Below are 16,553 nucleotides of genomic sequence, written 5' to 3' on the forward strand. Positions count from 1 at the left end.
ATAATAGTCATGAAAGAGTACTTCACTGACCCACAACCCACCGACTACATAATAGTCATGAAAGAGTACTTCACTGACCCACATCGTGCAGGAACTACCGACTACATAATAGTCATGAAAGAGTACTTCACTGACCCACAACTACCGACTACATAATAGTCATGAAAGAGTACTTCACTGACCCACAACTACCGACTACATAATAGTCATGAAAGAGTACTTCACTGACCCACAACATAATAGTCATGAAAGAACCACCCACAACTAACTACGACTACATAATAGTGATGAAAGGGTACTTCACTGACCCACATCGCAGGAACTACCGACTACATAATAGTGATGAAAGAGTACTTCACTGACCCACAACTACCGACTACATAATAGTCATGAAAGAGTACTTCACTGACCCACAACTACCGACTACATAATAGTCATGAAAGGGTACTTCACTGACCCACATCGTAGTCAGGAACCACCGACTACATAATAGTGATGAAAGAGTACTTCACTGACCCACAACTACCGACTACATAATAGTCATGAAAGAGTACTTCACTGACCCACAACACATAATAGTCATGAAAGACTACCATGAAAGACTACATAACTACCCACTCATAATAGTCAAAAGAGTACTTCACTGACCCACATCACAACCACCGACTACATAATAGTGATGAAAGAGTACTTCACTGACCCACAACTACACATAATAGTCATGAAAGAGTACTTCACTGACCCACAACTACCCATAATAGTCATGAAAGGAACTTCACTGACCCACAACGTGCAGGAACTACATACTACATAATAGTCATGAAAGAGTACTTCACTGACCCACAACTACCGACTACATAATAGTCATGAAAGAGTACTTCACTGACCCACAACTACCGACTACATAATAGTCATGAAAGGAAAGTACTTCACTGACCCACATCGTGCAGGAACTACCGACTACATAATAGTCATGAAAGAGTACTTCACTGACCCACAACTACCGACTACATAATAGTCATGAAAGAGTACTTCACTGACCCACAACTACCGACTACATAATAGTCATGAAAGAGTACTTCCCACTGACCCACAACTACCCCACATCGACTACATAATAGTCATGAAAGAGTACTTCACTGACCCACATCCCTGACAACCACCGACTACATAATAGTCAGGAACTACCGACTACATAATAGTCATGAAAGAGTACTTCACTGACCCACATCAGGAACTACCGACTACATAATAGTCATGAAAGAGTACTTCACCGACCCACAACTACATAATAATAGTCATGAAAGAGTACTTCACTGACCCACAACTACCGACTACATAATAGTCATGAAAGAGTACTTCACTGACCCACAACTACCGACTACATAATAGTGATGAAAGGGTACTTCACTGACCCACATCGTGCAGGAACTACCGACTACATAATAGTGATGAAAGAGTACTTCACTGACCCACAACTACCGACTACATAATAGTCACTGAAACTACCGACTACATAATAGTGATGAAAGAGTACTTCACTGACCCACAACTACCGACTACATAATAGTCATGAAAGAGTAGTACTTCACTGACCCACAACTACCGACTACATAATAGTCATGAAAGAGTACTTCACTGACCCACAACTACCGACTACATAATAGTGATGAAAGGGTACTTCACTGACCCACATACATAATAGTCATGAAAGGGTACTTCACAGGAACTACCGACTACATAATAGTGATGAAAGAGTACTTCACTGACCCACAACTACCGACTACATAATAGTCATGAAAGAGTACTTCACTGACCCACAACTACCGACTACATAATAGTCATGAAAGAGTACTTCACTGACCCACAACTACCGACTACATAATAGTCATGAAAGAGTACTTCACTGACCCACATCAACTACCGACTACATAATAGTCATGAAAGAGTACTTCACTGACCCACAACTACCGACTACATAATAGTCATGAAAGAGTACTTCACTGACCCACAACTACCGACTACATAATAGTCATGAAAGAGTACTTCACTGACCCACAACTACCGACTACATAATAGTCATGAAAGACCCACAACTACCGTACTTCACTGACCCACATCGTGCAGGAACTACATAATAGCAAACTACCGACTACATAATAGTCATGAAAGAGTACTTCACTGACCCACATCGTTGCAGGAACTACCGACTACATAATAGTCATGAAAGAGTACTTCACTGACCCACAACTACCGACTACATAATAGTCATGAAAGAGTACTTCACTGACCCACAACTACCGACTACATAATAGTGATGAAAGGGTACTTCACTGACCCACATCGTGCAGGAACCCATAATAGTGATGAAAGAGTACTTCACTGACCCACAACTACCGACTACATAATAGTCATGAAAGAGTACTTCACTGACCCACAACTACCGAATACATGAAATAATAGTCATGAAAGGGTACTTCACTGACCCACATAATAGTGAAGGAACTACCCACTACATAATAGTGATGAAAGAGTACTTCACTGACCCACAACTACCGACTACATAATAGTCATGAAAGAGTACTTCACTGACCCACAACTACCGACTACATAATAGTCATGTCAAAGAGTACTTCACTGACCCACATCGTGCAGGAACTACCGACTACATAATAGTCATGAAAGAGTACTTCACTGACCCACATCGTGCAGGAACTACCGACTACATAATAGTCATGAAAGAGTACTTCACTGACCCACAACTACCGACTACATAATAGTCATGAAAGAGTACTTCACTTCCCACACCCACAACTACCGACTACATAATAGTGATGAAAGGGTACTTCACTGACCCACATCGTGCAGGAACTACCGACTACATAATAGTGATGAAAGAGTACTTCACTGACCCACAACTACCGACTACATAATAGTCATGAAAGAGTACTTCACTGACCCACAACTACCGACTACATAATAGTCATGAAAGAGTACTTCACTGACCCACATCGTGCAGGAACTACCGACTACATAATAGTCATGAAAGAGTACTTCACTGACCCACATCGTGCAGGAACTACCGACTACATAATAGTCATGAAAGAGTACTTCACTGACCCACAACTACCGACTACATAATAGTCATGAAAGAGTACTTCACTGACCCACAACTACCGACTACATAATAGTGATGAAAGGGTACTTCACTGACCCACATCGTGCAGGAACTACCGACTACATAATAGTCATGAAAGAGTACTTCACTGACCCACAACTACCGACTACATAATAGTCATGAAAGAGTACTTCACTGACCCACAACTACCGACTACATAATAGTCATGAAAGAGTACTTCACTGACCCACAACTACCGACTACATAATAGTCATGAAAGAGTACTTCACTGACCCACATCGTGCAGGAACTACCGACTACATAATAGTCATGAAAGAGTACTTCACTGACCCACAACTACCGACTACATAATAGTCATGAAAGAGTACTTCACTGACCCACAACTACCGACTACATAATAGTCATGAAAGAGTACTTCACTGACCCACAACTACCGACTACATAATAGTCATGAAAGAGTACTTCACTGACCCACATCGTGCAGGAACTACCGACTACATAATAGTCATGAAAGAGTACTTCACTGACCCACATCGTGCAGGAACTACCGACTACATAATAGTCATGAAAGAGTACTTCACTGACCCACAACTACCGACTACATAATAGTCATGAAAGAGTACTTCACTGACCCACAACTACCGACTACATAATAGTGATGAAAGGGTACTTCACTGACCCACATCGTGCAGGAACTACCGACTACATAATAGTGATGAAAGAGTACTTCACTGACCCACAACTACCGACTACATAATAGTCATGAAAGAGTACTTCACTGACCCACAACTACCGACTACATAATAGTCATGAAAGAGTACTTCACTGACCCACAACTACCGACTACATAATAGTCATGAAAGAGTACTTCACTGACCCACATCGTGCAGGAACTACCGACTACATAATAGTCATGAAAGAGTACTTCACTGACCCACATCGTGCAGGAACTACCGACTACATAATAGTCATGAAAGAGTACTTCACTGACCCACAACTACCGACTACATAATAGTCATGAAAGAGTACTTCACTGACCCACAACTACCGACTAGATAATAGTGATGAAAGAGTACTTCACTGACCCACATCGTGCAGGAACTCCCGACTACATAATAGTCATGAAAGAGTACTTCACTGACCCACATCGTGCAGGACTAAGAGGAACTCGTCCTCTGGGAGGCCATAAGCGTTGGAGGACTCCTCTAACACTGTGTAGAGACTTCCACAGGGACAGTACTCCATCACCAGGACTTTGTGATGGGTGTTGGACTGAGAGGAAGAGGAGGCAGAGGAGGAAGAGGAGGAAAAGGTTAGAAACACGTTAAGACTATTATCTGACAGCATTCATATTTAACTACTACAAAAACTACTAGCTTTTTAATAAATTGCACATACTTTAAACTTCTTTGTATTCTGCACTAAAATACTCGGGACCGTGTGTGTGTGTGTCTGTGTGTGTCTCTGTCTCTGTGTGTCTGTCTCTGTGTGTGTGTGTCTGTGTGTGTGTGTCTGTGTGTGCGTTTGTCTGTGTTGTGTCTGTGTGTCTCTGTGTGTGTGTGCATGTGTGTGTCTGTCTCTGTGTTGTGTCTGTATGTATCTGTATGTGTGTGTGTATATGAGTGTGTTGTCTGTGTGTCTGTGTGTTTGTGTGTGTGTGTGTGTGTGTGTGTGTGTGTGTGTGTGTCTGTGTCTGTATGTGTGTGTGTGTCTGTCTCTGTGTCTGTGTGTCTCTGTGTGTGTGTGTGCATGTGTGTGTGTGTCTCTGTGTTGTGTCTGTGTGTATCTGTATGTGTGTGTGTATATGAGTGTGTTGTCTGTGTGTTTGTGTGTGTGTGTGTGTGTGTGTGTGTGTCTGTGTCTGTATGTGTGTGTGTGTCTGTCTCTGTGTCTGTGTGTCTCTGTGTGTGTGTGTGCATGTGTGTGTCTGTCTCTGTGTTGTGTCTGTGTGTATCTGTATGTGTGTGCATGTCTGTGTGTGTGTCTCTGTGTATGTGTGTGTCTGTGTGTGCCTGTCTGTCTGTCGGTGTGTCTGTGTGTGTGTGTGTGTGTGTGTGTCTGTGTGTGCCTGTCTGTCTGTCGGTGTGTCTGTGTCTGTCTGTATGTGTGTGTGTGTCTGTGTGTGTGTGTGTCTGTGTGTATCTGTATGTGTGTGTGTGTCTGTCGGTGTGTCTGTGTGTATATCTGTGTGTGTATCTCTGAGTATGTGTGTGTCTGTGTGTTTTTTAGTGTGCTAATCTCTCATTGGTACTATTACTGTTGTTGCTATTTTTGTGTTTTGTCGAAAGAAAATGCAATTTCTAATTAATTTTGTTCAAAGAAAACCTATTATTTTTTTTAAATAAACCTATGATGAAAAGAGTTATTTTGTCATGACAGAAAGGTGACACAGAGTAAAGCTGTAATTTTGGTAAGTGTTTGAAGTGTACACACCGTGGCTGGGTGACCATTACTGACCTCCTCCTCCACGGCGAACAGCTTGACGATGTTCTTGTGGTTCAGTTTCTTCAGAACCTCGAACTCTCTCATCTGGACATCCAGCGGGCGCAGGAAGCTCAGGTTGTTGAACACTTTGACCGCGTACAGGTCTCCAGTTTTCTACCAAACAAAAGGAGAAACTTAGTTATACACGTGGTGTAACTTTAACACACACACACTCACATATATATGTATATATATATATATATATACATACACACACACATATATATATATATACACATACATACACACACCCCAACCACGTACATACATACACACACACACACACACACACACACACACACACACACACATACACACACACACACCATGCACGTACATACACACACCCCACGCACACACACACCAGACACACACACACAAGCGCGCACACACACACACACACACACACACACACACACACACACACACACACCCCTGCAGTCCTCCAGAGTACCCCTAGGGGGACTTGTACCCCCATTAGAGAACCACTGGTGTAGGCCATCCTTTTACCACACCTGAGTAAAGACCCCCCTGAGTTGACCTGACAGACCCGAGGCGCGTCGACATTTAACGAGACATAAGATCCCAAATATCAAACAGAAGATCAGGTCCAGACGGATCCTTCAGAGATCCAGGTCTGAAGGTTTTGGGAAGTTCCCGTCTGTGAAGTTTTTGCAGCCTGAAGGCTCTTTGGGATCGACTATACACAAACAAACTGGGGCGTCTGAAACTCTCCGAATCTGTTTCCTCCCGTCCTCACTTCTCCGTCACTTTAGTCGCTTTTTTACAAATGCTATGTCAAACTTTGTCTACACACACGCACACACAGACAGACACACACACACACAGACAGACACACACACACTCAGACACACATACCCCCACACAGCCATACACACAGACAAACACACACTCAGACACACACAGACACACACACACATACCCCCACACAGACAAACACACAGACAGACAGACAAACACACACAGACACACACACACACACACACATACCCCCACACAGACAAACACACAGACAGACAGACAAACACACACTCAGACACACACAGACACACACACACATACCCCCACACAGACAAACACACAGACAGACAGACAAACACACACTCAGACACACACAGACACACACACACATACCCCCACACAGACAAACACACAGACAGACAGACAAACACACACTCAGACACACACAGACACACACACACACAAGTCCGACAGAACCCGTCGGGTTCAGGGTCACATCAGCGCAATAAGGCATCTGTTGTAAAATGGTGCTGCTACAGCTCAGTGTGTGTGTGTGTGTGTGTGTCTGTGTGTGTCTGTGTGTGTCTGTCTGAGAGTTTGTATGTGTATGTGTGTGTGTGTATGTGTGAGTGTGAGTGTGTGTGTGTGTGTGTGTGTGTGTGTGTGTGTGTGTGTGTCTGTGTGTGTGTGTGTGTGTGTGTGTGTGTGTGTGTGTGTGTGTGTGTGTGTGTGTGTGTGTGTGTGGTACCTTGTGTCTGCCGCGGTAAACGTTGGCTGTTGCTCCCTGTCCCAGCAGGTCTGAGATGAGCCACAGGTAGTTCGTAGTGCTCTGCATCCTGACGGCTGCAAGTGATCCTGCAAACACACAAACAGCTGATTAGGGGGGGACCCCAAAATAGTGGAATATTCCCTGCTTAATATTCCCTGCTTAATATTCCCTGCTTAATATTCCATGTTTAATATTCCCTGCTTAATATTCCCTGCTTAATATTCCCTGCTTAATATTCCATGTTTAATATTCCACACACACACACACACACACTACAGGGCAGGTAACACACACACACACACACACACACACACACACACTACGGGACAGGTAACACACACACACACACACACACACACACACACACACTACAAGACAGGTAACACACACATACACACTCTACAAGACAGGTAACACACACACACACACACACACACACACACACAGGACAGGTAACACACACACACACACACACACACACACACACACACACACACACACACACACAAGACAGGTAACACACACATACACACTCTACAAGACAGGTAACACACACACACACACACACACACACACACACACACACACACACACTACAGGTAACACAATTTTATTTAATATAAATATTACCATTTCATTCTAAATATTTTATTCATTATATTATGTATTCAGATTTTTTCTTGTCTTTATTAATTTATAAATAAATATATTATACTATATATATATTATAGATAAATAAGGATTATTTTATAAAATTATTTGTATTGTGTCAAAAGTAGTAAAAATAGCGATAATGAAAATAAGCAGTGCAACAACAAAAAAAGTAAAATAAAAATAAAAAAATCTATATGTCGCTACGTATACTTTCACTACGTCATTACGCATTCGCACGTCGCCATCGGTAGGTGGGAAATTCCCGTTTTCAGGCCTGAAACAACAAAATACCTGAACAAGCACAATTAACCGTGACGTGACGTTGATACAGCAGATTAGGATTTAATTTAGTTTAATGTAACTGAAGCTGCTGCTCTTATTTTAACAAGCCGCCATGTTTTCCCATCTAGTTCTCTTTAAATAACGTCGGCGGACATGGACGCTGACTGTCACAGAATCGGAACTAAACACGACCATTTAAACCCGCTACGTGCTAACAAGCTAACCGTCTAAACTTTAACAGAATACCGGGTCCGTTAGCTAACACCTCGAGCTACAAACCGGTACCGGGAATAACTTATATTTACGGTTTTTCTTCCTTAAAATGAACCATTTTCATTTTGTTTATTTCCTACCCTTCTTTACTGCTGCGGAGTCCTCTTCTTCCGGTGTTCGCTGACAACGTCACAGCAGCAGTCCAATCAGCGAACAGAGTGAGGCAAACGGGGGCGCAGAACGATTACCGTAATACTTCAAGTAGCAGCGGCAGATAAAAATTGTAAGCCGCGCTTATCTACTGATATGAATTTAAAAATATCTCTCAACGCAGTTTTTCTCGGGTTACACTTTTTTTCTAACCTCCCACCTTTAGTCACATAATTGTTTTAGTGGAAGAACATCTTGCACTAGGGTGGCAAAAATAGCTAAATGTGCTCAATGCTGGCTGTGACCAGTTATTACGGTAGCTGCAAAGGAACCTGAATCAAAACCTAAACTGTGAGGTTGAACCACTTTAAAACTAGGGTGGAACCACATACTGAACATGGAACAGGTTAACTTACATAACACTGAGATAATAACTCAGTTATGTAAAGTTACATGTTCATATGTAATGGTTACTGTAAAGAAACAAAACATGAAACACACACACACACACAGACACAGAGATAACACACACAGACACAGAGAGATAACACACACAGATCACACACACACAAAGAGAGATCACACACAGAGATAACACACACACACACACACACAGATACACACACACACACACACACAGATAACACACACACAGAGATCACAAACAGAGACACACACACAGATCACACACACACAAAGAGAGATCACACAGACACAGACACACACACAGAGACACACACACACACACACACAGATAACACACACACAGAGATCACAAACAGAGACACACACACAGATCACACACAGAGATAACACAGACACACACACACAGATCACACACAGAGATCACACACAGAGATCTCTCTCTCACACACACACAGAGAGACACACACACACACACACACACACACAGGTGTGTTAGAGGGGGATAGGTAGGTTAAAAGTTGTAAAGAAACTCTCCCACACGGTTTAACTTGCCTTAATAAATCCAACAGTAGGCAACGTTTCGGTACTAGACCTTCATCTGGTTTCTTTGCAACTTTTCAAAAATGAAAATGTCTTAACATGAATCCAACATGTTATTAGCAAATATAAATCATCCTATTTATGAAATACAGACAGTGATGAAAGGTTTACTGGCCGATGGGTAAGGTAGTCTCTAAGATCCACAGATACAGTTCATCCTGAGGAGCCACAAGCTGCGTTAGAAATCTATATAGGGTTTTCTAAATTACCCACAATGCACAGCTAACCTGAGTGTTCATACGATGTTCTTTACATTGTAAATTGCCAGAAAGAGCCAAAAAACCATTGAAAAGTGACAAAAATGTAAAAATGCGACAGAAACAGAGAGAGAGAGAGAGTTCAGAATCCCGGAGAAGAATGCGGAAAAACTTAAAACATAAATAATCGAAAAAGGTATTATTAAAGTGACAAAACGCCTATAACAGTCACTTATAGTGACGACTATATTTTAAAATAAAAGTATTTTTTCAAACGCCAAGATGGGTGGCAAGAAGGCCCAGTTTGGATCTGGTAAAGTCCTCTGGTGCCCCTTTTCCACCAGGGCAGAGCTGGTGCTGGTTCGGAGCCAGAGCCTATAGTTTCAAATCGGTTCTTGGTCTTTTGACCACCAAAGCACCGGCTCCGAACCAGTAAAAGTGGTTCTTAAGTTTCACCAAATCAATGCTGGGCCAGAAGTCAGAACCGCTTACGTCAGCCCAACTTCACCTTGACTCAGAAGATGTATGATGCTGAAATTGATAAAGACCTTTACAGATCAGTGCTGACAATAGAACACAGCGAGGCAGTGATCAGTCAGGAGAGTGATTATTGCATCAGAGATGAAGATGAACGAATAATAGAGAGAAAACAAGCAGAAACAAACCATAAAGATGAATCCAAACTCCAAAAGTAAGATGAAAACGACACGTCTGGAAACTAAGGGAAAAGTGAGGTTCAGAAGGATGAAATTTGATGATGATGATGATGATGATGGATTTGGAGAAGGCGTATGACCGGGTCCCCCGGGAGATACTGTGGGAGGTGCTGCGGGAGTATGGGGTGAGGGGGTCTCTACTCAGGGCCATCCAATCTCTGTATGACCAAAGTGAGAGCTGTGTCCAGGTTCTCGGTAGTAAGTCGGACTCGTTTCAGGTGAGGGTTGGCCTCCGCCAGGGCTGCGCTTTGTCACCAATCCTGTTTGTAGTATTTATGGACAGGATATCGAGGCGTAGTCGGGGTGGGGAGGGGTTGCAGTTTGGTGGGCTGGGGATCTCATCGCTGCTCTTTGCAGATGATGTGGTCCTGATGGCATCATCGGCCTGCGACCTTCAGCACTCACTGGATCGGTTCGCAACCGAGTGTGAAGCGGTTGGGATGAGGATCAGCACCTCTAAATCGGAGGCCATGGTTCTCAGCAGGAAACCGATGGAATGCCTTCTCCAGGTAGGGAATGAGTCCTTACCCCAAGTGAAGGAGTTCAAGTACCTTGGGGTTTTGTTCGCGAGTGAGGGACAATGGAGCGGGAGATTGGTCGGAGAATCGGGCGCAGCGGGTGCGGTATTACATTCAATCTATCGCACCGTTGTGGCGAAAAAGAGAGCTGAGCCAGAAGGCAAAGCTCTCGATCTACCGGTCAGTTTTGGTTCCTACCCTCACCTATGGTCATGAAGGCTGGGTCATGACCGAAAGAACCAGATCCAGGGTACAAGCGGCCGAAATGGGTTTCCTCAGGAGGGTGGCTGGCGTCTCCCTTAGAGATAGGGTGAGAAGCTCAGTCATCCGTGAGGAGCTCGGAGTAGAGCCGCTGCTCCTTCGCGTCGAAAGGAGCCAGTTGAGGTGGTTCGGGCATCTGGTAAGGATGCCCCCTGGGCGCCTCCCTAGGGAGGTGTTCCAGGCACGTCCAGCTGGGAGGAGGTCTCGGGGAAGACCCAGGACTAGGTGGAGGGAGGTGCAGCTGGGAGGAGGCCTCGGGGAAGACTCAGGACTAGGTGGAGGGAGGTCCAGCTGGGAGGAGGCCTCGGGGAAGACCCAGGACTAGGTGGAGGGAGGTCCAGCTGGGAGGAGGCCTCGGGAAGACCCAGGACTAGGTGGAGGGATTATATCTCCAACCTGGCCTGGGAACTCGGATCCCCAGTCGGAGCTGGTTAATGTTGCTCGGGAAAGGGAAGTTTGGGGTCCCCTGCTGGAGCTGCTCCCCCCGCGACCCGACACCGGATAAGCGGACGAAGATGGATGGATGGATGGATGGATGGATGGATGGATGGATGGATGGATGGATGGATGGATGGATGGATGGATGATGATGATGATGATGATGATCAGAGTGATTCAGAAGAGATCAGGGGTGAATATGATCCTGTGATTAGGAGGAGGCTGGCCAGAGCGGAGAAAAGAGGTGATGAAGAATGGAGGAAACGAAGAGATACAAGAGATCACACCTCTGATGAAAGTAAAGATGAAGACAGTGATGAAGATTTGGAGAGTAAAGGAGCTACAGGATTTCATCCTGCAGCGTCTAGCATAGAAGAGATTGAAAGAGACATGAAGCGATTGGAAGAGCAAGTTGGCATGAAGCCATTGGTCAGTTATCGATCCCGCCCCAATTCACGGAATATACACATGTGGTCCACACACAAAGATCTTTAGAGGACCACTGGAGAATTGGGAAAACTGTCCTCTCCGAGCTCTTCAGAGCTTGTCAATTGATGCTGATTTCTTTGATGTAAATAAACCTTTATAATCAAGAAACAGTGTCGGTGGATTCCTTTCCACACAACATTACAGCATCGCTACCATGGTTGATGGTGTGGTTGTGTTTGGCGCCGCCGCGCTAACGCTGCTGGGACAGATGAGACGTATACAGTGACGTAAGACCCGGCTCTGTGCCGGCTCCTTAGCTCTGTGGGAAAGCAAACCGGTTCTTTGGAGGCTTGTCAGTCGAACCAACTCCGAACTGGCACTAGCTCTAGCTCTGAACCAGCACCTGGTTCTTGTTTGTGGAAAAGGGTTACGGGAGGCCCGAGATGGCCTCGGTTAACTTGTTCTTATACTGCATTGTAACTTTCATTCTCGTATTTTAATTGTTTTTATATAAAACACTTTAAATTGCCCTGTTGCTGAAATGTGCTAAACAAATAAAGCTGCCTTGCCTACAATGATGCAAAAAAGGCGCCAAAAACATTAGGAAAAGCAACAAAAAGTACTACATTTTACTCCTGTATACCCACAATGCAACACGGGCATGTTTTCCCAGAGGAGGAGAAGAAGCAAAAGGACCAGAGAAAACTGGAGAGGAGAAATGGAGCTGGCTTTCATTTCTCAACAGTGGAAACAAATGTAACATGCAACATACATTATATATACAACCTTTAATATTTCCCTGAGTGCTCGGCTTGTTTCAGGGACGAATTAAGGCGCTGACACACCGATAATAATAATTGGCTGTTTGACAGTCTGGCGAGGTCAAATGAGCCATCTGATTGGTGGAGAGCTAACCAGGAAACGGGGAGCAGAATGAGGTGACTAGAGTCTCTCAAAATCTGATGAAAATCTTTTAAACTGACCTTTATTGATCTGAAATGAATTGATGATTCAGGAACTGTACACACACACACACACACACACACACACACACACACACACACACACACACACACACACACACACACACACACACACACACACACACACACACACACACACACACACACACACACACACACACACACACACACAGCTGTTGTAGTATTTTAACAGTATTAGTTCACACACTGCTTCCCAACACATCCCAAATAATAAATAAGCACACAGACTCATATTATTTTTTTTTTTTTTAAAGTTCACTCACTTTATATTTAACAAAAAAGGAAAAAAAGAAAAATCAGCATTTCATGAGTTACAACAGCTTATGGTGGCAGCTGGATGGGCTGTACAGGTCCAACTGGTTTACAGGTAAAGCAGTCGTCGTATACAAACGTACAATTAGTGGAAATTAAAACGAACCGAAATGTCCTCGCAGAGCACCGTGAGGGCAGACGACAACAAACGACAACATTAAAAAGAACTAGTGTGTGTTTTCCTGTCAAAGCTCCGATTAAAAAAACCTGGAGACAAAAGTGCTTTAAAATAAAAATAAAAAAAAAACACGACTCAATCTTTTTACATTTCTACTTTCTTAACCTTTTTTTTTTTTTCAACCACCAACGTTCGTCACAATCTGTGAAAAATATAAAACTCTGTGTGAAGCTCAGTGTGAGAAGCAACAACACATCGTTTTTAGATTTATACGTTTCGCTTTCTGTCCGGTGTCGGCCAGATTAGTTTCTTTATTACAAAATCCGATAAAGGGAGTCCGTTTAGGAAGGTCGGGTATCGAACCGAATCCTATTATGTAACCGACTGAAATGTGACCGAAACACAATGTAGTAAAAGTTAACGCTGAATGTCTCGTTGAGTTTCTAATTCAAATCAAAATGTGTTAAATTTCGGGGGCGCCCTTTCACGACATGTCGCAAACTTAATCAATGCGTCGCAGACTTAATCGATGTCGCAAACTTTCGCAACATGTTGCAAACTTTCGCGATATATCGCAAACTTTCACGATATGTCGCAAACTTTTGTGATATGGCGCAAACTTACGCGATATGTCGCAAACTTTCACAATATGTTGCAAACTTTCACAATATGTTGCAAACTTTCACAATATGTCGCAAATTTTCACAATATGTCGCAAACTTTCACAATATGTTGCAAACTTTCACAATATGTCGCAAACTTTCACAATATGTTGCAAACTTTCGCGATATGTCAAAAACTTTTGCGAAGTGTCATATTTTTTGAGAAATGTCATAAAATTTCACGATATGTCGCAAACTTTCGCGATATGTCGCAAACTTATTTGCGTCCTGGTGGTTTTTAGTTTTTATGTCCCAACATCTCTCTGTCTGCTGTCAAATAAAGACATAAAATGCCACCAAAAATAACGAATAACGAAAAAAAATGCAAATGTTTAACTGTATTTTATCATCAGGTAAAGTTTTCGTGCAGCTGATTGTGTTTCTACTACATTGAACTCCTTTTGGTTTTGTAGAAAAACGTGTTTAAAGTCCTTAAAAAATAACATTGAAAAATGTTTTCAGACGAACAGGTTTTGCATCTTGATTAGTGACACCCAGCCCTTCAAATCAGCGATTAATGTTCTTTACGTGGTTATTTTATACCCTCATATCTCAGTTAGTACCCTTGGATTTATTGGCTCCCTTAAATAATTACTTTGTACTTTTAAAAATAAAGTTTGACTTAATTCCTCCTCTAAAAATAAAAAACTTTGATTCCATTTTTAGATGTAAAAGTTTGATTAAATCCGAACGGATTTTGTTCTAATCGTAATATTTTGTTCTCTTCTTTTTTTTTGACATCTTTGACACCCCATAATACAGATTTTCACAGGATAACGTGATTGTTTTACAGCAAAAAAATCACAAAAAAACAAACTTACAGATTTCATCCAGTTCATAAAAACAAACTTCGTAGAAACCCAAGATGCTCAGAAGAGAAGAACTGTACAAATTATGAATCCAAAAGGAACAAATTAAGAAAATTGAGCGTAAAAAAGAAGCACAGCGAGAGAACGATTAACCCAAAAAAGTTCCCCGACACCGACGGACTATTCAAATTCTCCTTTTCTTCTTCACCGAGCCACTTGTCTTTTTTGGACTCTGCTAAACAAACCAATACGTCTACCGTTAACAACTTTACTGTGAAGTTTTGTACCAGAAACCAGCTAAAAAAAATAAAAGTCCTGTAAAGTGCAGTTAGAGAATGAGAACGTCTCCCAACAATGTTTCTATAGTTTCACATGAATGTGCCTGAAAACACACCTGTGTGTGTCGAGCACTGATTGTACCACAGGTAGCTCCCGGTTGTAGCTAGAAGGGATACAGCTATGGCCGAAAGTTGCACAAAATCTCGGCTAATACACAGTAATAGGGCTGCAGGATATGGGAAATATGGTTGTTAAATATTGCGATAACAATATTAAAGTGTTCTCAGTTCTGCTGCTTTCAGTATTCTGCTAAAATACAACAAACTGAACATTGAATTAAACATGAAAGGCAGCGTTAAAAAAAAGAATGTAGTCCCGTTAGCTTTAACCTTCAGCTCTCCGACAGAGGTGGACAGATGATGAGGATGTACAGAGGCAGCAGGGTGGCCAAAAAAATACATAAATTCATGTTCTGGTCCAAGATAAACTGGACGGACTTCTGACATCGTCACCGTTTCAGGTTTTTTTTGTGGTTTGAGTTTGTGTTCAGGTAAATGAGTTTTAAAAAAAAAAACTAATCTTGGTAATTATGAGTTCTTAATGTTTCCTCGGTATATTACCCCACTCCCTCAGCTCCGTAATTTATTTATTTTTTACCTACAAAAGCAGAAATTTAATTCTTCCTCACGGTTAATTTCTGTTTATTGGTGATTTGAGTTTCTGTTCAGATTTCTGCAAGGTAAACAAAAATCAATTTTTACACAATCCTGCAAGTTAACGATGTCATTTTAGTGCCACTGTAAGTAAAAATATTTTTTAACACAGCCATTTACGGTAGGGGGTAATATTTATGTATTTTTGTCTACATTTGTTTAGATGTAGATTTGTCTGTTTGTGTTTTTATTTGGATTTTCTTTTAGAAACATACTGTTGATTGTTTGACAATCAAATCTCGGAAACTCTTTTTCTGGGAATATTACCTTTCTTCTGGCTCCGAAATGTATTTAATTTTTTACCAACAAAAAGTAGAACTCTCATTCTGTCAAATGAATAAAGAACTGGAGTCTGTTAACAAGTTATAGTAGTCGGGCAACAAAAAGCTACTTCTCCTTATGACCTGTCTCTCTTAGTTACGCTGTTATAGTTCTAGACTGCCGGGGGACTTCCTTCCTTTGACACACTGAGCTGCTCTCTCCTCTCCCTTTCTATTACTATTACTATCACTATTTGTGTGTATCCCGTCCCAGAAATGCTTGTTACTAATCCTAGCTTCTGGGGAGTTTACTCCCCGGAGTCCTTATGTTTTTTCCCCCGGCATATTCCTTGGAGAA

The 16,553-nt window shown here is 42.3% G+C and overlaps 2 protein-coding genes across 2 annotated transcripts in view; both read right to left on the minus strand.

The window, feature by feature from the left end:
* tbk1 (TANK-binding kinase 1) overlaps positions 1-8,523 on the minus strand; it is a 37,612-nt gene extending 29,089 nt beyond the window's left edge. Inside the window, exons 1-4 of the mRNA XM_028571265.1 lie at positions 8,444-8,523; positions 7,134-7,240; positions 5,597-5,737; positions 4,286-4,411 (exon numbers count right to left, since the gene is read on the minus strand). Of these exons, the coding sequence (XP_028427066.1) occupies positions 4,286-4,411; positions 5,597-5,737; positions 7,134-7,220 (354 nt within the window). The 5' untranslated portion in view covers positions 7,221-7,240; positions 8,444-8,523. The remainder of the gene's footprint in view (positions 1-4,285; positions 4,412-5,596; positions 5,738-7,133; positions 7,241-8,443) is intronic.
* Positions 1-16,553, minus strand: part of LOC114550445 (NLR family CARD domain-containing protein 3-like) — a 689,968-nt gene that overhangs the window by 542,811 nt on the left and 130,604 nt on the right. The window lies entirely within an intron of this gene.

Source organism: Perca flavescens, chromosome 23, assembly GCF_004354835.1.
Source record: "Perca flavescens isolate YP-PL-M2 chromosome 23, PFLA_1.0, whole genome shotgun sequence".
Lineage (NCBI taxonomy): Eukaryota > Metazoa > Chordata > Actinopteri > Perciformes > Percidae > Perca > Perca flavescens.